At 40.3% G+C, this 25181-nt stretch overlaps 2 protein-coding genes across 2 annotated transcripts in view; one reads left to right on the top strand and one right to left on the bottom strand.

Annotated features, from left to right (window-relative positions):
• Positions 1–1167: 1167 nt before the first annotated feature.
• On the top strand, positions 1168–10514 carry sytl3 (synaptotagmin-like 3). The gene is made up of 13 exons (XM_080883100.1): positions 1168–1573; positions 2210–2419; positions 3785–3852; positions 4801–4852; positions 4953–5019; positions 5112–5184; positions 5626–5753; positions 6079–6201; positions 6399–6565; positions 6678–6774; positions 7320–7490; positions 7600–7656; positions 8647–10514. The coding sequence occupies exons 1-12, from the start codon at positions 1476–1478 to the stop codon at positions 7630–7632; spliced, it is 1287 nt and encodes a 428-aa protein (XP_080739226.1). The 5' UTR covers positions 1168–1475; the 3' UTR covers positions 7633–7656; positions 8647–10514.
• A 152-nt stretch (positions 10515–10666) lies between these two features.
• ezrb (ezrin b) overlaps positions 10667–25181 on the bottom strand; it is a 30158-nt gene continuing 15643 nt past the window's right edge. The window contains exons 6-14 of the mRNA XM_080883099.1: positions 24866–24949; positions 24612–24758; positions 19588–19684; positions 18953–19116; positions 16741–16871; positions 15880–16040; positions 14437–14529; positions 14041–14277; positions 10667–12144 (exon numbers count right to left, since the gene is read on the bottom strand). Of these exons, the coding sequence (XP_080739225.1) occupies positions 11980–12144; positions 14041–14277; positions 14437–14529; positions 15880–16040; positions 16741–16871; positions 18953–19116; positions 19588–19684; positions 24612–24758; positions 24866–24949 (1279 nt within the window). The 3' untranslated portion in view covers positions 10667–11979. The remainder of the gene's footprint in view (positions 12145–14040; positions 14278–14436; positions 14530–15879; positions 16041–16740; positions 16872–18952; positions 19117–19587; positions 19685–24611; positions 24759–24865; positions 24950–25181) is intronic.

The raw sequence follows: 25181 nt of genomic DNA, 5'->3' as shown, positions 1-25181 counted from the left end.
CCTAATTATTACTAGCACTGACTGTTATCTTCAGCCTCCTGGCAGCTCTGTTTAGTGACAACGACGGGCCTTATCTGCTAACACAGGTTGACATCCAGCTCTTCGACAGGCCATTTCCCCTCTGCTCCCCACGCCTGTGCGCTGCCGGGAAGGAAAATGGTCTCAGTCCAGATTGAGATGTTAAGCGCTCGGGAATGACGTCTTCCAAATGAATGAGATATTAAAGAATCAGCTTTCTCCTTTACTTCCTCCCACGTTGCTGATTGACCCTCCTTATAAACTGACCACACACCCAGCTGTGGGGTCAGGCATGCAAGCAATTCAGTTCAGTTTTGTTTACACAGCGCCAAATCACAACAGCAGTCGTCTCAATGTGCTTTAAATTGTAGTGTAAAGAATCTACAATAACAACCGCCTTTGACCCCTTGGCGACAGTGGAAAGGAAAAGCTCCACTTCAAGCAGAGCTAGGTTCAAGGAGGGGCAACCATTTGACTAGTTGGGGGTGAGGGGAGGGAGAAGAGACAAGCTGTGGAAGAGAGGCAGTGATTAAAAATAACTAAGGATTAAAAAACAAAAAATAAGGTCCATGTGTCACTTTCAAGCCAGTTCACAGCTACATCTGTTAAATTGTATGATGACTGCTTGTGGTAAGTAACACAGTCACAACTCTACATGCAATGTTATGCAAACTGAACATTTTCAGTAAGCCAAGAAAATACAAGACATGAGATGTGTTCAAGATATTCTAGCTTCTTCACAAACACACACAGCTGATCTTCTGTTGTAAACCTCAAACCAGTGGATGAGCTTATTTCCAAGGACTGTCAAGTGACTTCTTTTGAAGTAAAACATGAAACAGAGCTATTGATCTAATAATAAAAACAAAAAAGAAAAAGAAACTGGGCCATGGGTGCACGTCAGCCATCAATAATGCACAGGGTTGGCATTTGGTTTGTTTTGCTGTTGCCCTGCCATCAGTGAAGCATCGCTGCTCTTCCTGCAGCTGAGGAAGCAGCGGTGGTTTAACACAGCGGAGGTCTGTGAGGATATGAGCAGCATGAGGGGAAATGAGGGGTAACTGATCATCACAGATCTGGACATGTCATTTTTTCATGACATCCTGTGCCGCCGAGCAACTATTTACGTCATCCCGGGTATTCTTGGAGATAAGAAGGTTATTTTAAATCATTCAAGTAGAAATACTACAAGTAGCTTTCTGATGTGGAAAGGGGAATCTCCGCTGCTCGCGAAATAACCTTGCTATTTCCCTTATTTTAATCTTTCAGTTCCAGAAGACGAAAGAGACGATCTGAGGGTTGGGCCCAGTGAGGGGGAGGACTAAAGAGGAGAGGAGGAGGAGACAGGAGTGAAAAAAGAAAACGGTGAAGCAGAGAGGAGAGACAGAGAGAGCAGGACCTGTGACAGTGACAGAAGACCTGAACCAGTATTTCTTTCTTTTTTTTAATTCAAAAACATGGATTTAAGTTTGCTTCAAGTTATGGAGAGAGAGAGCATCCTGGAGGTTCTTCGGAGAGACAAACAGATGCGAGCAATCGAAGAAGACAGGATCAGGTGGGTCATTTCAAACAGTGTTAATAGGTGCTGGGATGAAATTAGATTTTTAGGGATGCTGGAAGGAGGCAGGGCCGACTGCTCTTATATTGATTACGTGAAAGCGAAAATATGATTCTTCTGAAAACAAAACCTGTTTCAGAGATGTTACCTGTTACAAATCTGAACTGTTAGTAGTTTCATACTTAACATACAGACATGAGTGTGATATCAGAAGTTCATACTGTGCCGTAAAATAAAGAAAGAACCTTCTTCTCACACGGGGACTTTAAATCTTGTTGGTTTTGGGGGTTTTTTGTTTTGTTTTTTTGCAGCTGACACTTAATTCTGCTCAATATAGTGTTATAAAACCTTGTTTAACTATGGTAACTTTGTGTTACGCTCTCAAAGAAACCTCATATGTCCCCATTGTCCCCATATAAGGGCATACTTTTTAAAAACCATGCTGTTCTTCAGTTTTTATATCCAGAAGAATTTTTTATCTGCTGGCTTTATGTTGAGCATCTATAACAGAGTGATGCATTTCTGAAGGATGTTTAAAATATTAAAATGTTCTAAAAACTGTTCATTATTGTCAGAAGAGAAATGTCTGTGAATCTCGCAGTTAAAGCTCTCTGTGGTTCTCCCTATTCTCAGGAGGATGAAATACGACCTGCAGGAGCTCCGAAGGAAGGGTGCAAAGAGCTATGCCCGGCAGTACGGCGAGCGGACCTGCGCCCGCTGCCAGAGGCCGCTGGGAAAGTTCTGGAACTCTGGCGCAGTCTGCCGCGGCTGCAGCCACCGCATCTGCAACAAGTGTCGTGTGGGAGCAGCGATCTGGAAGTGCACGGTCTGCCACGCATACAGGTAGGGAGGCCACCAGCGAGCCTGCTGTACAGAGGGTTGAAATGTGTGACTCAGCGAGGCTCAAATCAAGCACTGAATGACTGTGCGTGTGTAAAGCCCAGCAGTGACTGACTGAAGGTTACTGTAACTGAGGCTCAAATCTCACACTTTCACTTTTACTCTGTTTGTGTACTGTTGAGAGAGCTCGTCGTCGTGCTGAACTATCCAATGAAATGGTTAAACAGTCCGTGGGAGATCAGAAAATGACATTAGAAATAAAAACCTGACCAATTATTTGATAATTCAATGATTTAGAACACTAATTTAATTGTGGACGGACTTCCCGCATCCATAAAACGTTCCCCGTAACAGTATAAGATTCCCCTTCAAAGTAAAGGCATTAGGGAATAGGGGACAGTGGACCAAACCACTAAGAGCCTAGATTTAGCTACACCCCTGTTAAACTGCAGTTTCTCCAGTCAGCAGCTTCACGTAAAGACTGAAACCCCCCTCCTCAGTTGCAGGAACATGATGAAAAGACTGACTTGCAGTTTAAAAGGCTCCGATTGCTACAAAAAAAGAGGAAATTGTGTCAAGGACACTAAAGCAACATGATTGAAATAAATCCCTCAAGAGCCGACTAACCAAAGCAAGAGTAGATGAACTCCAACTCCATAAAAATGTGGGTAATTATTCTGTTGAGCAGATTTATGAAGGAAATGATAATGAGTGAAAACCGATAATAATAAGGTCTGCGCTCAGACTGATTGATACCTACATTAAATCTACAACTTTAACATGAGTTTCAGGTCAAGTGTCGCTGTTTTAATTAATCATCAACATTCCAGCTGTTTGGTAATCAACCACAAACTATTCTAATAACTTTTAAAGTGTCCCAAGTCCTATTTAAAATAGCTGTGACGCTAATTAGCTTGTTAAGATGGGACGAGATATTTTAACACATCCTGTCGCTTCTTTAAAACTTCCCCTTCCCTTCCCCTATATGAACTCTGTCATAAACATTTGAAATATGCAGATAGCATCTCTGAAAAGTGAAATTTAGATTAGGTGTATTTCCTACACGTATTTTTGGCCTCTTCATTTTCAGTGTGGGTATTTTACATGTGTAAAAATGTGTCCACATTTATAGATGATTTGTTCTGAATACTGAGGGGGCATGTTTTTCTCCGAAACCTACGCCTTGTCTTTCAGAAAAGGATGTAACTGTTCTTTTACTACTTTAATTATCTGTGAAAGAACGAAGATACATTTGTCAAACTAAAGCTAAATTCAAAAGAGAAATGAAGATGTTGCAGTTGTAGTTTTATTGATTGTGGCCGTCTTGTCATTTCTACCTGCTCATCACGGCGCTCTTCCTCTTCACAGGGATGTAAAAATCAAGTCCGGAGAATGGTTTCTAGAAGAAAAGTCAAAGAAATTTCCAGTCACCACAGGTTTGTATGCAAAACCCAAACTGCATGCATACACATAGGGTGTGATTTGCAGGGTGTGGGGGTAACTTCCCCCATCTCTGGTCTGCACATCCTCTGCTAAAGAATTTTTTTTATCTCTGATTTTTAGCGCTACATCTTCAGACAGTGTGCAGGGCAAACAACAATCAAATCCGAAATTCAGTTTGAGTGTCAGAGCAGCAGAGATGCCACGATACTGTTCGGCATTATTTCATTACACTCCAGAACACTGTCGTTTCAACATAAAACTAAAGCTAACCAAATAAAAGAGAAATAAAAAAGGGCCCAGAGGAGTCACCAAAACTCCTAATAACATTATTATTGAGTATCAAACACAGGAATGATCACTGACCCAACCTGCAGCTTCTTACTCCAACTTGTTGGCTTGCAATTCTGAACCGGGACTGCTGTCTCACATCCCTAAGAGACTAAGGAAGTAATGAGTACACTTGCTGCCTTTGCAACTGATAGAGATAGAGTCTGCTCGTCCGACAGCAACCCTCCAGATAGAGTTTAACATGACCGTCAATCACAAGTTAGAGCTCACAGCTCTGATGTTCAGTAAACAGCACAGGTCGCCTCCTTGAGTTACAATCCTGAGAACATTAATTTAAAAAGGGAGAGATTAAAATATTCTCATGGTTATCATATGTTCTGAACTTGTAGACATTAAACTGGCAGCAGCTGTAAATAAGTATAGAGGATCGCTTGCATGCTGCATACACAGCTGCTTTTCCTTTTTTAAATATAAATCATTATTCAATATTAATGCACGCTTGTTCAGCTACACTGACTCATAAAATATGAATGAACGCAGTTGTTTTATGTTGCTGGCTTTATGTGTTCAGTTCATAGTGTGGCTAGGCATCATAACACTTAACTATTAAGGATATTTAAATGGTTTTCTGTTCCTTCCTGATGTCCTTTCAGACAAATATGAGACGGTTGGGGAGAATCTACTGAAGACCTACAATGTGCTGAGGTATTATTTACCTTCTAAGTGTTTATTTTTCTACATCAGGTTAAGTCTCTGTCCCGATGTGGTTGTAAAATTACATTTTTTGACTCGTGTATCTTCGCAGTCATATATCCATTGTGCCTCCCACTCCTCCACCTCACTTGGATTATCACTTCCTGAGCAGATCTGGGGTAAAGTATTATTTTCTTTTCCCATTTTTTTTACAAGTTAAAATGAAACATGTATAAAGTGATTAATCATTATTACTTTTTTTGATCTGCAGGATTGGAAAAACTCAAAGCCTTTCACCAAATCTGTGGAAAATCTAATGGTTTCCTTCACGAGTCACATTAAAAGTAAGTCGTTGTTCAACCTCGGCCCAGCGGTCAGCATTGCCAGGCTCAATAATTCTTTACTTCTTAATAACAGAAAGTGCAACACACAACAGATACTCTCAGTGTGCAGTTGTGAGAAATTGTTGCTTCGAAATTAGTAGCATCACTTCCTGTGGATGTTATCAAACACACTCTGATCATGAGCTCAATATACGCACAGTAATAACCACAAAGGAAATTCACCAGAGATAATTTAGAAGGAAAAAAAAGCCTCGTGAGCTCATGACACCTACTGCATCAGCAAAAGAGGCTTTAGATGATGCAGGAGATAACACCACCACGCATGCACAGCTCTTTGAGCAGCGTTGTTTGTCCGAGCACAGGATGCACCTCTTCGTTAAATTTGTTTTCCAGTAAACAGGCATTTACTGGGTTGTGCTTTTCTTACATTTCCCTTTGCAGAGATTTCCAATTCTCAAAACGACGTCCGTGAAGATCTGCTGAAGGTCGACAACAGATGGAGAGGCTCGAGCTTTACCCACTCCACCCAAAAGAGCCTGTCAGACACAGACATAAACAAATCGAGCACGGTAGGTCGAAAGCATCAGTCACTGAACTCAAGTCGAGTTTGTGGTGGTAGCGCTGCTTCTGCTGCAAGTGAAAGTGTTTTTGCAGAGCACATATTTGGGCCTGAGAGTGGAAGCGGGAAATCACAGATAAAACGGGGAACTGATTCAGGGCCTTTAGCAGCACCTGCTGGTGATGACAGGGAATAACATCAGCAACCTCAAATCTGAGAGAGAGTGCGACTTTTTGCTTTTTGTGCCTAAACTGCTCCTTGATGTTTTCTAGTTTTATATCATATAAAAAAGTTCAAAAGCAGAGTAAAGAAAACGACTTTCTTTCTTTGTGCAGCTCTTCAAAGTCCCAAGTCTTCCAAACCTGTTCAAGAAAAGCAAAGACAGCGACCAGGAGGGCTCCTCCACCGGGGCAGAGGACGAGACTTCATTCGGTTCTGAGTACTCTGAAGGGAAGAGAGTAAGTCACAGCTGATTTTCATTAAAAAAAAAAAAAAATTGAATAAAATCCCCAAACAACATCCGGTGGTTAAAATATTCAAAAGTAACAGCCCTGATCACAAAATCCCCTCTTATAATTATCCTCTCTCACACCTCTCTCATCCTTTTCCTCTGAAGTGTAAAATTGATGCTATAACCTGTATTTGGCTCCCTCAGGGCAGCTGCAGCAGCACCAGCACAGAGTTGGGCTTTGAGAGCGTTTCTGTGACCGGAGAACTGGAGCTGGCTCTGGCCTTCAACACCAACACCTCCCGTCTGGAGATCACAGTCGGCACCTGCAGAAACCTGTCCTACGGAGACAGCAAGAAGAGGAAGTGTCACCCGTAAGGACACGTTTGATGTCACTCTGTGCAACACAAAGAGGCAGAGCGCATTTCCTGTGATTTTCCATCAAAGCTTCAACAGCATTTTTTTATTTTGTATTCTGCTGCACAGATACGTGAAAATCTACGTGCTGCCGGACAAGAGCTGCAAACTGAAGACGTCAGTGAAGAAGAACACGACTGATCCGGTTTACAATGAAGTTTTGAAGGTAAAAACAAAGAACCTCTTCAGCTATTTTTGGATGTCTCTATGTGTCATCAGTTTAATAAAACTTGCAGCATGCACATATGCATGCTCATGACTTATAGAAACAAAATTATTGATTTCATGGGCAGTAAATTCTTCCTTTGAAAGTTTTTTATCTGGTGCATCAAAAATATGATCTACTCTGAGATGCCATCATAGTCTGTATATAAAAGATGGATATAGCCACTGTGACGTCGCTCAGTAATTGATGTAAAGTCCTGCTGTGAAGACTTGAGCTGAGCCTTTTCACTACAGTCATCTGGGTGTTTTAAAGCCAGAAATAAAGAGCAAGAACTTAAAACTGGGGGACACTCCATGGTACCCCGGCTAACTCCCTTTCTGACTCTGATTCAATTTTACAAAAATAATATCATCCGCTGCTCTATAACACTCAAAACTAGGCCCTGAGACCATAAACTCATGTGCTTAATCAGTGTTTAAAGAAAACATTTAAATAAATGTTGTGAACGTAAACAGCATTCACTAAAATTTAAATGTTTTTCACAGTATGGCATACAGCGCAACATGCTCATTGGAAAGAGGCTACAGGCGACTGTGTGGCATTCAGGTACCCTGAAAAGGAAAGTTTTTCTTGGTGAAGTCCTCATCCCTCTGGACGGCTGGAGATTTGAAGACAAGGCATTCCAGTGCTTTAACTGGTATCCACTGTGTCCGAAGGTAAAATGGAGCACGGCAGAAAAGATTTGTTTATTATTGCTGAAGACTTTTGCCTGTATGGCTGATATGGAAGTGGTTTTCTATAAAATCTCCTTCCTGTGTCCTTCAGCCTGAAAGACAAAACGGAGGTGATCAGGAGTGAGGAGAACCGCTGGCCGGAGTCATGGTGAGTTTGTAGCTTGCTTAAACGTCTGTCTAGCGCTTTGTTTTCGTCAGGCTTGTGTAGTTCATGTGTTTTTTAGTTCATACGTAGTAGGTGGTGTAGTACAAGTGGGACAGTGATTCTGAAAGCTGTAATTTACAAGGTGTATGTACGTGAGTTTGAGGTCACATAGTCGAGCACAAGCGTAAACCTATCAGATCAGCTGATCTGGGTCACCTGATACCTTTTTATTCATTTAAATTGGCAAATTAAATCATATAGGGCAATATTAAAGCTGCTTTGGCCTGCAAACCACTTTGCAACCCACTTACACCTACACTCATCTCTGCCAGTGTCCCCAGAACAAATATTTTAATATATGTCAAATATAAATGATTTAATATTGAAATAAAAGTTTTCTTCTGACTAAAGGTTACTTTATTTGCTAGTGATATCATGTTGTTCGAAATCCTCCAGGTGGTTTTCTGGTGTGGTTATCAAGTGGGCTGAGGTGCGAGCTATGAAAACCACTATTTTAAGAGAACGTCATCAACACTTTTCAGAAAAGGCTGGTCAGGGTCTACTAATAAAAATGAAATAAAATAAGTAAAAAAAATTATTTTTTTATTTAAGTGAGCTGTAATTGAGTTTAATATAATTTTTAAAGGCACATTTCAAGAGCCTTAACCTTTTAGGTGCATTCATTTTGGCACTAGGGGTCAGGAGAGGATCTGTTTTGGATACCTTGTGTTGTCCTTTAAGGCAAACTGGGCCACATAGCAATGATCCACTAACCGTCCTTCACACCTTCCCATTAGTGTAAACATGACTCAGAGTGTAAATACACGTCATTGTGGCCCTGTGTGTCTCCTTGTGTGCGCAGGCCTCAGGTGTGCTATGTGTGTTCTGGTGTGTGACTTTTTGAACGCAAGTGTAATTGTTCAACATTGTTCAACAAGCATGAGGGAGTGTTTACATAACTCGTGTGTTTGTGTATGTACGTGTCTCATTTAGGCGTCTGACTGGGAGCCAGCAGAGAGCTCATCCACAAGACGCCCATTTCAAATAAAAAGAGGGAGACTGAAGTCCTCCACTGCTGCTCGTCCAGGACGTCACTCTGTGGGATCAAAGCACCTCCTGCCTCTCTGAGGCACCATAATGGGGACTTGAATGGAACAATAACAGCAGAGATCCACTTCTGAACATCCTCTGTGGAAACACTTTAATGCCGCCTGTGAAGCATCTACAATCGTTATGAATGTATACACCACCTCAAGCAAAGCAGTTGTGATTAATTAATATTTTTTTGCATTATAGAACAGACTATAAAAAAATCAATTGCTTTATAGAAACATTATTTATGCTTGTTATATTTATTTAGCTTTCTGTTTCTTTTCTTTTTTTCATCTGCTAAGCACCTTGAAACTTGAAAAAATCAAGTTAGTCTATAACCATCGGCTCCAAGTCTGTTTAATAATTACTTTATAATATCCTGTGCTGCAGTTTTAAGCTAAAGAAAGATTGGATAAGCCAGCTTCCTGATGGAGGTTGTACCTAACATACCGACATATTTGTTTATTAACTGCTTGTGGATGCTTCATAGTTGCAGACGGCTAGCACGTACAATTTTATTGCTTTATAAATGTTAAACAGTTAAAGTGATGCCACTTCCGTTCAAGGCCTCTCTGCTGACATTCGTCGATCCGTTCAGACCCATTTTCCTCGTTAATGCGATGTTCTTCTGTCAGAGGAGAGCAGCAACAAAACGTCCATGCAAATAAAATTAGTGGAAGAGACGCTAAGCTAACGTTACTGACAAATGAAATCTGGAGCCACACCCGGCGGTGGAGCGGAAGCAGTTTGAGTCGCTTCAGACACACACGCACAGACACACCACACAGCGGCTCTTCGAGTACAAAGACACGTTTCTTGTCTCTGTGGACGCGGCGTGTGAAAGCAGCAGCAGAAGAAGAGAAGGAATAAGGCGGTTTCTGTGCTGGGAGCAGTGATGTCACTGACCTGGAATTCTGTTGACTCCGCGTTCTCCCGGCTCACCATGGCAACTGGAGGCTCACCAGGTTAAGCGTGACGTCAGCTCGCCTGCGTCAACAGGTGGAGAAATTGACGCCAGCAGCGGCAGAGGCCGCTTACAGACTCATTGTATTTATTTATTTATTTATTTATTTATGTTTACATCCAGCACTTTAAGACGCTCATTTAGCATTCAACTATTTACAGTGTATGTGTAGTATAGCTGTCAGATAATAAGTCGATCAGCTTCCACGTGCATGTCTGTTTTCGTTTTTTGTCATTTTATTTATTTTTCTGTCACACTGAATTGCTTTTGTAAAAATAAAAGTATCTGAATATGAATCAAAACAACGTGAGAGAGTCCTGACATGCTGATATTATAAATATAAAGCTCTACTTTTTGGGAAGCATTTAGCGTGTCTGACTTCATTTTAGAGCTCATCTTGAAAGGAAATTTCTGCATCAAGTTTCATTTTCAATTCATTGAACATCTGGTGACTTCTTTTATTCAAAAACACAAACATCAATCTCACAACATCCCAAGCCAGAACCAGTCCCAAGTCTTTGGACTACCTTTTCATACAGTTTGGCTTTGTAATGCCAACGCCTGACAAAGCTATTATCATCAGCGCCCAGCAGTCGTTGTTTGGGAGAACATGAAAATTGATACAACCTCCAAAGCAATCCATCCTGTCATCCTGGTCTGTCTTTAACACTGTAAACCCAGAACAATGACAGAATGACCAGAAAATTCTAATATTTTTTGAAAATTGATTTTATTGAACCTCCTGACAAATATATTTATATTACTTTGCATATATGAGTTTTAATTTGTATCAGATATGATACACTTGGCTTTACATGGTTAAACCCACATGGGCTAGCAAGGCTAAGACTCAGAGGCATAAGGCAAACCCATTAAAACATCCCGGTCCAGAAAGAATGAGGACAGAAGTGTCTACTTACTTTGAAATATATATTTTACAAAGTACACACAGACATGTAATCTTTTTTTTTTTAATTGCCAAATTCTTAAACACCTCAATATAAAATCCTGTTCATATACAAAGTCCAGCAGAGCTGTGAGTCAGTAAATACTAATAAATGTCCAGAAAGGAGAACATGAGACTTGGTTTTATTCAATCTGGGTCAGTCCATGAAACTCTGGAGATGTAACACAAACAAAAAAAAAACCCCAAAGGTTTTCAGAATTGCATCTTATTGTTGTTGTTTTTTGTTTTTTGGGTGACTAAGCACCTTGGCTGAGACGTGTCGAGCGGCTGTCTGGGACTGACCCCTGCAGAGGGGCGACCAAAGGCCACTTTAGAGTGTGAAAATGTTCGTTTCTCACTCTTCAGTGACATGACACGGAACAGGCAGAAACAGAAATATTAAACCTGCTCTCAAGAAAAAGATGCATCGCTGTTCTGTGAACTGCATGGCAAAAAAACAATAATAATAATGTTATTAATAATAATAATGATAATGATAAAAGTACCTAGATAGCTAGAGATCTTCTGACGTGATTTTAATAGCATGCAGCTGAATATATTTCCTACGGTAAAAAATAATAATTTACAATGAATATTTCTTTAATTTATTGATCTAAAGGAAAACATATGGAACATAAGACCATTGTTGTTTGGTCAATATATAAAATCTTTCAAACATATTGAATGTTTTGTTATCAGAAGATAGCAAAAATATACAAACCAAAATGAAATACCCTTTTTAAATGTCCCATATATAAATATCCAACTAGGGATTAATTTTTTTAACCTACAGAATAGCAATATTAAACATAAATGGAAGTGTTCAAATATGATGGAAAATAAAAACTATTTTTCTGCTCGTTCCCCCTTTCTGAGTGGTCGCCATGAACAACAAACGGTCCTCCATCAAAAATAAGCAAAGCTTGTACTATTTTCTCTCTGTGCGCATCATAAAATACTAAAATAATTTGGCTAATCCCCCACTCCATCCCACCTCTAAAAACAGATGACTATTTTTGGTCTGAATTGCTCAAATTACACAATTAAATACACAAACGGGAAATGAAACACTAAGTAGAGACAAAAGGGAAAGTTTTTGGCACTAATATTTCTTCAGAGGGTTTGCAAAGCCCTGCATCCAGCAGGGCACACATAACAGGAGTTTCTTGCTCTCTGTAGTGATGCTTCTGCTCTGCTTATACTGCTTCAATTCAGTCTGCAACAGTGTGTTAAACATGTCCGGGTATGGTTGTGTGTTGATCTGGCAGTCGAAGAGTGAGATATGTAGTGACCATTCAGAAAGGGTACGTTTTCCGAGGGCTCCTTATAAGGCTTCGAACTCATCGATCCTCTGCTTGGTGTTGCCCTGCCTGATCTGTCGCAGAGTCTTGTATTTGTCTCGGCCAGCTCGCACGTTCTCACTGTGGAGGAGGTCGTTGGCGGTATTCTTGGATTCATCACGTGCCTGAGCCAGCTCTGAGGTCAGGGCCTGAGGGTGGAGGAAAGGAAGAAGAATGAGATCTGAGGGCAAAAACCAACAATGCCGCCTCTTATACAGTTCCATGAATGAGTCACCGTGTCCATTTTAGCTCACTATAGCCTCGAACTTTATACCCCACAAAGACATATGTGTTAATCAGTCTTTAACCTTCCATCTAGCAAATGCACATCATGTTTGGCACCTCCTACACAAAACAGTAGTTTGGAAACTCAGTTTCTGCATTTACACGTGGATGAGGACGACAAACATTTTTCCCTCTTTTTTTTTGCCGTGAGACATCAACATCTCTGTATGATTAGAGTTCTATCAAGAGTTCTATCAATGTGTGTTGCTTTAGCGATAAACATTTTCTGTTTTTTTTTCTTTTCTTTATAAAAACACCAGTGTATGTGACGATGTAGCCTAAATTGCATACAGTGTTTCCAGCAGTGATCATTTGTCCAAGCTGTCTCCTGCTGTTTGACACGTGTGAGAAAGGACGGCTTGTCCTGATCTGATTCTCCTGACACTTTCTGAAGTTCATGGCTGAAAACAGGCTGTGACGACGTTCCTGTAAAATCACTACAGTTTGCTTGATCACTTCTAGATTGGTCCATTAAAAAAATGAAAAAAGGGCTTGAATATATTCTTCAGCCCTGAGAATTTTACACCGTTATCTCCTGTAAGTTAAACTTGGCTCAAAAATCAAATACATTTCCATGCATCTGCAAGAGATTTGGAAAAATTTCTCAGCAGATTCAAAATTTTCTTCCAAACTCTTGTAGTTTTCCCATTAAAAACAATATGACTATTAGAAACAGAAAATATATATTGGTCTGCGGCAGTTTCTGTGGCAGGAAACTGAGAGCTGACTTTATATAAAGTAGTGAGCAGTAAAGTTTTTGCTCTCCACACAGGAAGCGACAATCAACTGGGCAATCGGCGATAACAGAAAGTCAATGACATATCTAGCAACTTGAAGCAATGACGAGTGAAATAACCTCTGGCCATGTGAAGTTTTTGCAACTTCTAGATGAGCACTTAGTTAATATTGATGTGAGTGAAACAAAAGATGCTGTTAACTGTTATATAGTATGGCGTGGTAAATGCCTTGACAACCAGAGCCCAAATCGTCTGCTAGCGACCAACTGTCAAAGCGATGCGTGATGAGCAGTTCGCTTCCTGCATAAACGCCCCTCATTTCTGAACGCAGCTTTGAGATAGGATACAGGGCGATCAGGTGACTGAGCTGGTCTCCAACATCAAGTTCAAACATTCAAAGGTACCGCTGATTTCAACTTCCTGATGTTATAGTCTAGTATAGATAATCGAGCCAGAGCTCAACAGCTTTGGTTCTACGTGAAGGTCGAAAGAGAAGTGATAACAGGATGAATGCGGTGAAACTTGTAATCTTTCAATTTTAACAGAAACTACAGCTGTTAACTGGCTTTTACAGAATGTAGTGCTATTCTAGTCTTATGGACTGCAAAAATTGCTTTGGTGTTAATAGTGTTTAAGTTAGATCAAGGCTTCAATGAGAACTCTGATGCATTCAATAACACCAGGCCCTTCTGTGCTTTCACAGCCAAACTGTTTGTTCCAGTTAAACTCTTCTCTGTCTAGACTTGTTTCAAGCTGTCAGCTAATTCGGACTAAGATTACCTGAGGAGGAAGTTCTATTTCTAAATCTGTCTGTACAGATCTTCTACCCTAATGTTGGGTAACACAGTAACAGATAAGCATGAAAGCAGGTAATTCTTCCTGATTATTTAACTGAATTGCAGGAACCACACACGCAGCACTGTTTTTGTGTTCTATTCTTAACACAGCTGATAACCTCAGATAAAGGTGTTAATGTGCCATCACGCTCGCCAATGACTGACTGTGTGAGGTGCTAGTTTTCACCTTCAGCTGTTTCTGGACGCGCTCGTTCTTCTCGGCCTCAGTCAGGCGATCCTCCTCGTTGCGGTGGTCGTTGATGCCTTCCACGTGCAGGTCGGCGCTGTGCATGCTGGTGTTGTCGTCACTGTTGTCATCCATGAGGTGGTCGTACATGGGAGGAGGTGGTGGCGGCAGAGGCGTCGTCATCACATTGTTCAGCTCCTCCTTGGTTTTAATCAGATCGTCCTGGGCCTCACGGGCCTGGTGATGACAGAGAAGGTCAGTCAGCTCAAAATCAACGCTATAGAATTTCTAACTGCAAATATAAGGTAGGCAATAATTTAATTCAGTCCTTGTTTCAGACAGAAACAGCTGAGTGAGCCTGAGTAAACGGCACTGTGGTCACATTAAAGCTCTCACCCTGAGCTGCCATGAGTTGGCCTCCTCCTCCTTGCGTTTCTTAGCCTCCTCGAGCAGGCTGATCTTTGCTGTGTGCTCTGCCAGCTCAGCAGCCTGACACACACACACACACACACACACACACACACACACACACACACACACACACACACACACACACACACACACACACACACACACACACACACACAAAAGAAAACAAGAAATAAGAGTAACATATTATTTTATACAGAATGGCAAATAAAGACTCTTGTAGCATCCAGAAAAAATACATCTCATTTTGCTCATGTCTGTTGTCTTATACTACCACTATACTACTTCTATGCCTACACTTCAAGAGACTAGAACCTTCTCCTTCTAATGAGAAACTAACCTAACAGACCACAATTGTTTCAAAGCATTTCAAAGAGTTTCCAAAAATAAATATAGGCAGCTTGATTTATTATAAGTGTCATATTAAATGACCTTTTTTCCCTGTTATGTTTTTACTTCTCCTCCCAAAAATAAAGAAACTTTGTTAATCAGATTTTAAATTTTCTGTAAGAATTAATTTTAATGTTAGTTTAAACCTTCCTCTGATCTTTCACTTGTTTGATATTTTTAGCTTTAAGCCTCAGTATGCATTACAAAAATATAAAATATATATATTAAAAAATTCTAAAGAGTCACAAAGAAAACAGGTAGATTTAAAACTACATTTGATTACTAATTCAAAAAATATGATAGGAAACCAGTGTAAAAACTGTAATAGTTCATTTTTGGATTATTGCAAACTGCCGGCATCATTAAAAAAAGAAATAATGAAACAGGAAGCAGCTGTCACTGTGAGGAGGCATCTTAATTAAACCTAACCAGACCGTGTAGCCTCTCTGGGTGTTGTGGTACATTCCTTCTCACAACTACAACAATGTCAACGGCTTGTCTTTCACCACACTGAAGTATACCCTGCTCAGCATTAAACGGCACGCCTTCTCTAGCTGTTCAGTGGGTGTAGGCTGCCTCCAGCAAGCCATGAAATTATGTGAAAGGTGCTCGACTGGAAAATGAAGTTAGTGAAAACACTATCGTTAATGAGATACGTGGGTTCAAACAAGTTCGTATCAATGCTCTCACACGTCTTCTGTGAGCGGAAGCTGCACATGGACTTAATCCATTACAAATGTCTTAATGGGGTTTAAGTAAAGAGGGCGTCACAGCAGGTGTCTAATAAAACTGTGTCTGGTGCCTGAATGTGGAGTAGGAACCACAGCTTTTCGTGTCAGGACAGTTGAACTGAAGCACAGTCTTGCAGGTGGTTCTGAGGGGCTGTTAGCGGTGTGGACCAGCTAGACACTACAAAATGCTTTTGTCTGGATGCTTATCATGAGCATCCACCTATGTAACAGTATTGAAATGAGAGGAAAATAAAGGAAAAATCACAAAAGACTGATTTAAAACACTGACCAGCTGCTCCTGACTCTTCTTCTGTTGCTCAGAGTGGCGGGCCAGCTCCTCTTTAGCCAGCAGGGCAGCCTGACGCTCTGCCTCCAGACGAGCTGCCTCCTCCTCTGCTCTCCTGCGCTCCTGCTCCAGCATCATGGCTCTCTGCAGCTGGTCTTGCAAATCTAACATGCAAAAAGAGGGGGAAAGAAAATATAATATGACACAAATACTTTATCTAAACGTGTAGATATTTATGTTCATATGTTATTTTTTTCATTATCTTATAAGCTAACAGAGCAGCAGTATATATCTGTATATTTGTTACTATTAACTGAGACCACCACCTCACAGCAGGAATAAGGAATAAGGAAGTTCAATAAAAAGTAAACCTGTCAGATGTCAAACATGTTTCCTGAATACCAACAAAGCTCTGCACCATGACTGCGTGAATGCTTTCTTATTTATAATGCTCCAGGTGTTTGATCAGCTGGAATTTAAATCATTTAACAACAAACACTGGAAATCAGAGTTAATTTACAACCAGACTGCTTCCGTAAGTCAATCAAATTGTTTTGTCTTTTGTTTATGACAAAAAAGCAGAGAGTCCATTCCAAGATGTAGTTTTTGTTCCTCTGTTTTGAATACAGAGCCATATGTAATCAAAAAGACAATGACTACTAATAACTGTGCTTCATGCCATGCTGCTTTTAGTGTTATTTTGCGGGCAGGGGGTTGCCTTTGATTAATCATTTAATTTACACAACAAGTAAACTGAATGCATATCCTAATGACCTATTGTTACCAACCTGCATAACAACACATACACACATATTCCAAATATTTTCACACACACACTCAGATACATCTTTCCCCTCGCCTCACCTTTCTCTGCCTTCTTGGTCTTCTCCTCAAACTGGTAGAGCCTCATCATCAGGTCCTGCTTCTCTTGCTCCATCTGCTCCTTCTCTTTCTCAATGGCCTCTCTCTTCTTCTTCTCATTCTCCAGCTGGGCTCTGCAGATAACAGAAAGCAGCCGTGAGGACACAAACAGAACTGATGTAGTTGATACATGGTTACTGCAAAAGGCACACACACAAACGTGGCATTTGGTGCATGTTTGCAAAAACTGCTCTATAAGAGCTAGTGAAAACAACAAGACATTTAAATATGATTTTTTTCACGCAGTCATATTATACAGGTGAAGTCTTGTGATTTTAAGTTGCATGACACTCACAAAGACTTGGCAAACTGAATGACTTCAGGGTTTATGAGAGCTATAAAAAGCTGGCGTGAAATCAGCTGATAGAAGGATGTGAGCAGAGCCCTCAGTAACCAAGAATTTTACTCACAGCAATGAAATTATTGGCTTCAGTTAATTTTTTAACTAATTGTTTGTCCACTAAATGTCCAAATAATTCATTAGTAACTTAGCAATTAACTTTTATATACTGGGTTATGATTAATTAATTATGATTCATTCTTAAACACCATTTTAGTCTCTTACAAACTCTTGGAATCCACTATAATTTTAAAATACTCCACAGCCGGACTTTGTTTGTCTCTCAGAAAACTTTATGTCAATCTGCCTTAATCTAAAAAACTGAACGGTTCATTTTCTCAAATTTGGGATAAGTTATTCATCTCTCTATTCCCTATTCTTAGTTAAACTTCATTTGACTCTCTTCGCATCCTGCTCATGTCTCCTGCTGCAGAAAAAAACCTGATATCTCTCTGGGTTTGTTAATGTTTAAACGGGACATGAAATGCTACACACATCAAAGCTAATATACACAATTGATCACTGCTCTCAAAAACTGGCATAGATGTAACACTGTCTGTGAAGCTGGATTTAAGAAATAAGTGCTTAAAGTTTAGCGCCATTTTCTTTTAGCGTGACGTCGTGTGATTGGCTGGTTGCAATAGATTTACATTAGTTATTGTTAGCTAACTAATGATAGAATCGATAATACCGAGGAAAATAACGACACTAAAACTAGGGGATCGCAGTTGTGTTGCCCTAAATAGAACAATGAGTTCTATGTTAAGAAACTGAGCCAATAGTTTCAATTTCCACTGTCTGTCTCTTTAGCAGTAATTGGCTGCTCGCTGTTTGGCTAGCTGCACTCAAACAGGAAAATCCAGCTGTTAGCCATAATATTTGGGTTTGTAAAGCACTTTATAAATGAGTACTTAGTAAGGTATTTAGTTTTAGTGTCATTATTTTCAACTGAGTTATTGATTCTCACTAAATAGACTTACATTAGTTTATGTTAGCTATTACCGCAACCAACCACATGACATCACGCTCCGCACAGACAGATGGCGCTAAACATGGTTTTAAAACTTTAAGCATTTATTTCTTAAATTCAGTTTCACAGACAGTGTTACATCTATGTCGGTTTTTGAGAGCAGGGATAACTGAATTAAGTTAGCCTTTGTGTAGCGTTTCACGTCCCTTTTAAATAAAGTTTCATAAGGGACTCATCGTAAACCATCTGGTAATTATGTTTGAACACCAGTCAACCCGATTACTGGACAGACTGCGGGCTACTATGCGCGAGCCTGAACTGGTGATCTGATGTCTCTCTCTCTGGTATTCACTGTTGTTGTCTGTTCATGGTTGTCTGTGTTTGAACAGCTGTGTGGGACAGACAGTGAGCTGACAGCTGCTGTTGAGATCAGGGTCAACATCCATTCAGCTCAGTGAACACAGAAAGTACATTTCCTACACTTCACCTTTTTTGTAGTTATTATATCAAACCTCTAATATTTTCTGTGCACCCTTTTCTTTCCTCCCTGACCTCTAAATAAAAATCAATCAAGTTACTGTGAAAATAATAACTGATAAGGGGTGTTAGTAGCAGCTGCAGCAATGACGTGTTCTAATGTTGTGGTTGATTGCTCATTTTATTCACAGCTGACTCAGTGAAAACACATCAGCTCTTATCAAAATCTCAGTGAATGGCACGAGGGTAAAACCATAATAGTCTAGAGGATTTATGTTCTTACTTATGTTCTTAAGACAACAGTTACACAATAATTTTTAAGTGTGAAACTACTTCTTAAATTACACTCATCTCCACAATCTGCGTACCTCTCCATCTGCTTCTGGTGTTTCTCCTCTTTGGCCTGGGCCTTCATCTGCTGCACCTCAATTGTGTCGGGTTTACGGCGACGCATGTACAGCTCGTGGTTGCCCATGCACAGGTGCAGGATGCGCTTGTTTATGCGCAGTCTCGGGGCGTAAAACACAAAGTCCTGAATTTGGGAAAAGAATCAAACAATAAGAACGATAAGGAGAAAACAGAACAGACACTGGGCTGAATAATGAATACTGGTGCTAAAAAAAAAAAAACAACCTCCACTCGTAGTAAAAGGCAGAGCAGCCTGAAGTGCACAGATAAGGTTTATACCACTTGCTTTTTTGTGTGTGTCTGCAGTCAATCACTAACAGTGCTGCCTAGAAAGCAGCTCTGGCTATTCTTTATGCTCGATTGTAATGGGAGATATGCCTAATGGTTTCCCCCTCCGCTGCAGAGAAACATGATACCACAGGCAAAATGGAAGCAGCGAGCTTAAATACAGAAACACACTGTAACCCAATACGCCCTGAAAAGCCTGATATTAAAGACAAAGAATGCTTTAAGTAAGGGAAATTACATAGAAAAATAGGACCTTTGAAAGAAGAGGTGTGTGTTTGTATGTGATTGCTTAGATGAGATTTCTCACCGGAGATTTCTTGTCAATAGGCTTGATGATGAATTTCTTATCATTGAAAGAAATGTTTCTGATTTCACTCCAGGGGAAGCCAATCTTAGGGGTCAGTCTGAAGGAGAAAGCACAAGAAAATAAATGTGAAATATATGGGATAATGTGGATGTCCACTGGGACATAATAATAATCATTTTCTGATATACTGTGACCTTCCTGCATGTTTCCACTGAGATAGATAATGGTGCCAATACAGTGTTTTAAACAGAAAAACCTGAATTGTCTGCTAAGTACGAGTGCATTTTTCCACCAAAAATGTTGTACATAATTAACCACAGCTTTCTTTTTTCACACTGTAAAAAACTGATTGCTCTTGGTCTTCTCTTGTATGAACTGTTTTGTTATCTAGATGGCCTAAAAAAAACATCAGTATTTACACCTCCGCCTCTTTAAAAAAAATGGACTTGCACAGAGCATGATGACGAAATAAAATACTACATCACACCCAGTTTTTATTGTCTTCATACTGGTTTCAGGTCTCGTCCTGAGGTTTTATTGCTGGTTTACACGGCATTGAAAGGTTTAGCACTTTCATCCTTAGACAAGTGTCTCTTTCATTCTGTTCCAAGCTCAAAATACTGACCTACAATGACAAAGATCTTAATAAAATTAGACTTTTTAAGTAGCTTGAGTGATTACTCCAATAAAATTTATTTTAATACAATTTAAGTAATGTTTCCAGCACTTTCCTTGGAATAATGTGCATTCTTATCAGTTGTTATTAATACTTCAGCTCCAGCGGTTAGTAGATTAATAGACAAGTAATCAGCAACTGAGAAGCAAGTCATCGTTTCACTTTTCTCGAATTTATGCTAAAATCTCTACTTATAGTTTTTCAAATGTAAAAAACTCACTTTTTATGTCACATTATTTTATTTTGGACTAAACAACCAAACTGAAGGCAGCTTGGAGTACATTTGTGACTCTCAATTCTAGCCCCATTTATTATAAGAATACAGACAGTTTACATATCATAAAGCTATAGAAATACACTGAACAATCTCATTTGGATCTCATTTCATTCATTCTGAGTCAGAATAATCCTCTTAGCATGGATTTCAGTAACGAAGTAGGAGGGATGAATCTGGGGTGTGGCAGGCTACTTGTAGTGCCAGAAAAAAAACCGGAACAAATGCCTGTCTTTCGACACAATGGAGAGGCCCATAATGTGATGATCTGAAAAAGCAGCCGCACACCTGCCAACGAAACTATGAAACTATGAAACTATACTCCCTGAACTGGAATTTCGCTCCAGCTGACCCTGACACATGCCTGTGGAATTGAGAAAACAATGTGGAAGTTATCTGCTGCGTATTTCTATCACACTTCTGTGGTCTACGGAGGTGTGCTTTATCAACTCATTTTGGTAGCACAGAACTCTTTGCTCAAAACTTGTTTCGATTTTTGCTTTGAAAAGGAGAAACCATGAATAAATGGATTTTACTACCAAGTCTCTCTTTTAACTAATTCACTAATGTATAAGAATTCATGTGTAAGAAATATTAGCATTTGATTGCAATGGCTCCAAAAACTAAATATATGAGTAATAAAAGGTGTGCTCCAGCTTCAAGTACTGCTGCAGTCTGTAAATGAAAATTTGTTGTAAATTGACAGTAAAAGGTCAGATAATGATAGCTGCACAAAGCTGAAGAGATAACAGAGAGTAATGCTGCATACTCGGGATACTCTGAGACAGAGCTGCATGGGTGCAGCCGTCTTTGCTTCAAGCTGTACACTGGTCCTACAAAAAGCTATGTTGTAGCTGTTTACTGGCACCAGGGGGCAGTGTCAAGAAAATGTGTGGAATAACTGGTCTGTGGGCTACTCTTGTTTGAGTTTCTGCTGTTATGTGTCCTTTTGCTGAGCTCTCATTGCGAAAGACTTTGCACCTCCAAGACTGATTCTCAGCTGGAAAAGAGTGCATGCCCACTCCGGATCAGAATGGAACTGAAAGGCAGACTGGTGTGGCATCTTGGTGACAGGGATACTGTATCGGAGAGAAGGCAAAGCTATAGATTTACAAGCTGGACGCAGTGACCAAAAGAATGATATTGGAGATAGAACTGGCAAAAAGGACCTTCCCTCAAAGGGAGTCTGTACTCAGTGTCAGAGATAAGGAGAGGAGATCAGTCATTCAATAGGGACTCTGAGTAGAGCCACTAAAGGAAGTGGTTCAGGCATTTGACAAAGACCTCTCCTGGGTGCAATGTTTCCGGCATGTCCTACTGGAAGGAGTCACTGTGGCAGACCCAGGACACAATCAAGAGTTTGTGTCTCTAAGTTGGCTTGGAAACACCTTGGTGTCCCCATGGAAGAGCTGAAGGAGGTGGCCAGGAAAAGAGATGACTGGGCGTCTCTGAGTGGACTGCTGTCCCCACGAGCCGGCCAAGTAGCAGAAAACAGATGATGGCTGTTAAAAACAATGAAAACTGTCCACTGCAGCTGCTGTTTATGTCTTTCATGCTGCTTTTTGGAGCTTTTTTTTTAATTAACAATATTTCCTCTTCATGGTCCCCCTGTCTGCTTATGCAAAGTTAAAATTCCAACCTACATCAGAATCCCCTGCACACAAGTGCATCTGTACAGGTTGCATACCCAAAATCATTCACTCTATGTAGTAAAATGCCTCCACAAACAGACACAATTCTCCTTGAGACACCAGACTCATTCTGCTGATAATATCATTTATTATTTGCTGACTTTAGTAGCTAGCAGAACTAACTTACATCTGAATGTGCCACCAATTAATTTAAGAACCATCTCATTATGCTTAGGCCCAACTGGTTACCAGTTTTTAGGCCTGGGGATTGCAACGATGATGGACAGGAGTCACAAATCATCACTTTCACCGACTGACAAAGAAGTCTAAACTAAAGCTTAAATGAGTGACTAATTAAGAAACAACCGTGTGGTAATATGTGGCATTAACAGCTACTCAACGAACAAAAAGGCAAAAATTATCAGCCGGCATCTTTACTCTTTTAAAATATGCATCAGTAATCTACCGAAAATCCCAATATTGGTCAGGCTCTATAACAAAAAAATTTATTAAAGTAACTTGTATTGATATAAAAAATATATATGAATAACTGTTTCAGGTCCAGTGTGTCATTCAAGCTTGGACTATTCAGTGCTACACAGTTAAGGCCAATTAAGAATCTATTTATTACACCCGTTTAACTCCTAAATGCTAAAAAGTGAATTTAGTGTGTGAGGCTGCACTTGCCTGCTAAAGACAAAGCTTTGGCTGAAAAAAAGCAAAAACTGCCCTTTAAAAATGAGCTACAGCAGCGGGAGCAGAAGGAGTTAATCCAGCTCCAGCCTGGGTGAAACCTTGGCTGCACTGTTGCATTGTGGGCCGGCTGCCCTCATTGGAGAGAGTGTGTTGTAGGTTTGCTTCGCATTCTTAAGTGCTGCACAGCTTGAAAAACCAGTCGGCGTAGCCATGGTTACAGCAGAGGGCACCATGGAGGAGAGGCATTTTTATGCTGATCCCAGCGAGCGCACAAAGAGACACTCACACGAGACCTGGTCTGATTCCTAACAATATATTTGCTCTCTTCTTGGAGGTTTCATACCTCAAGCTGTTAAATTAGACTTAAAGTGAAATGAAGTGCAGGAATGACTCAAACACAATGGCAGTAAGGGTAATTAAATCATTTAGATTTGAGAGGACAATAAACCAAGCTTGTAAATGTTCAGTTAGAGGCCTGATGAGGGAGCTGAGATGCCAAGCTTTCTCTTTAAAATGTCACCATTGTGCTGTGCTCATTTGTTCCACAGACATAGCAGACCGCACTGCATGGCAGGAAAGTGGACAAACTTAATACGTGAAGAGTGACAATCGAAGCCAAAGCTGGCAGCTTTTCCAAGCACGGGGTCAGTGACTGAAATGCAAGTCATTTGGGATGGCGTGCCCCTTTAACACAGTGTACTTCACTCCAGTAACCACACACAGGAGGCCACAGGGGATCTCAGAAGTCATTTCACCAAACCAGACGGTGATTATCTCCCAAAGTGTCTTGGCCTACAAACAAAGTGGAAAATCACAAGCAATGCCAGAAAGCAATGTGGAAACACCCAATCACCGGTGTGTGTTGGATCTCTCAAAAAGTAGGTCTGCCTTCAAGCACAGCACCACAAACTGATCAAAGGATAGAAAAAATACAAACATTTACTTTGTTTTATTTGTTTGTTTTTAACAGAAAAAATGGGTAGAGATTGACTGTACACTTTAGCCTGGTTAAGCAAGTTTATCTCAGTGTTACCAAAGGTGAGAACGAGAACTGAATCAGATGGAATGAAAGGCGAGGCAAAATGTCTGCAGCTTTTGTATATCATCTGCATGTTTAAATGGCCCAAAAATGGGTCAGGAGATTTTTTTTCCCATTCAGAATTATGTAGAGCATGAAGTGAACCTCTACAAACAACTGATAACCTTTATCTCTAAAAGAGATTAGGTCACAGTCACTCAAGGCAGTCAAAAAATAAGTACTAAAGTCATGAAACCACATTATGTGCCAATTTGTGGTCCAAAACCCAGAAGAACTCCAAATAAGAACCTATTATTTGACCTGCACAGCAGACTTTTGACTCAAAGTAAACTTTTTTTTTTAATTTCTAACTATCTGTATCTCCTGTGTCTTCATTGTTATTCTTGTCATACTGCCTGCTGTAGAACAGGAACAGTGATTAAGCACAGACATGAACCTGGCTCAGCCAGTTTAGTTGTGCAAATGGTAAATGGACTGGTTCTTATGCACCACTTTTCAACTGTACTTGAGCACTTAAAGCGCTTTATACAGCATGTCTCAAGCCCTTTTTCTACACCTAACACTCACACCACAGATTGCTGGTGATGGTTCAATCTGATTAGTAGATGGCCTGGTCTACCTCCTGAGCCACAGCCACCCCAGGGCCACAGCTACTCCAACAACAAGAAGAGACACCAACACAGAGGCCGTGTACTTGAAGGAGCTTACTTGTCATCCTTCTCATAAATATTGAGTCCCAAGGCGTCCACTCCCAGACGCAGCTCTGTTCCCTTCTTATTCTTGATGTCGAAGTAGTTGACTCCGTACATTTCAAGGTCCTGGGCGATCTTCAGGTACTCCAGCATAGCATCCTCCCTGCAAGAACAGGCAAAGATCAGGACATGAAAACCACAATTCCTTTTAGTAATGCAGGATTACACAAAAATAATTCTTAACAGAACTGCAGAAAAACAGTAACTCACTTCAGCATCCCGTGGTGCTCCTCGTGCCACACCTGGATCCTCTCCTCCCACTGATCTTTGGATAACTTGTGCTGTTCCATGACTCTGTAGACAGAAACAGAGAAAAAAATGTATGGGATTAATGTAGAAATATGCTATTTTCATGCAGTTTCTGTGGTATAAAGTGGAACTTTATGCTATGGGATAGCATAACGTGGCAACCCTCTGGCTGATCTGGGAATTTTGTTCTCTTATCCTGCATCAAAGATATAGTAAAAAGCACAAAATGCTGTTGAGTTACTTTAGACTTCACGCTCCATCCTAATGCATATATGTT

This window comes from Rhamphochromis sp. 'chilingali' (genome assembly GCF_963969265.1).
Source record: "Rhamphochromis sp. 'chilingali' genome assembly, chromosome: 5".
Taxonomy (NCBI): domain Eukaryota; kingdom Metazoa; phylum Chordata; class Actinopteri; order Cichliformes; family Cichlidae; genus Rhamphochromis; species Rhamphochromis sp. 'chilingali'.
This window is presented reverse-complemented; position numbering and strand designations above follow the sequence as displayed.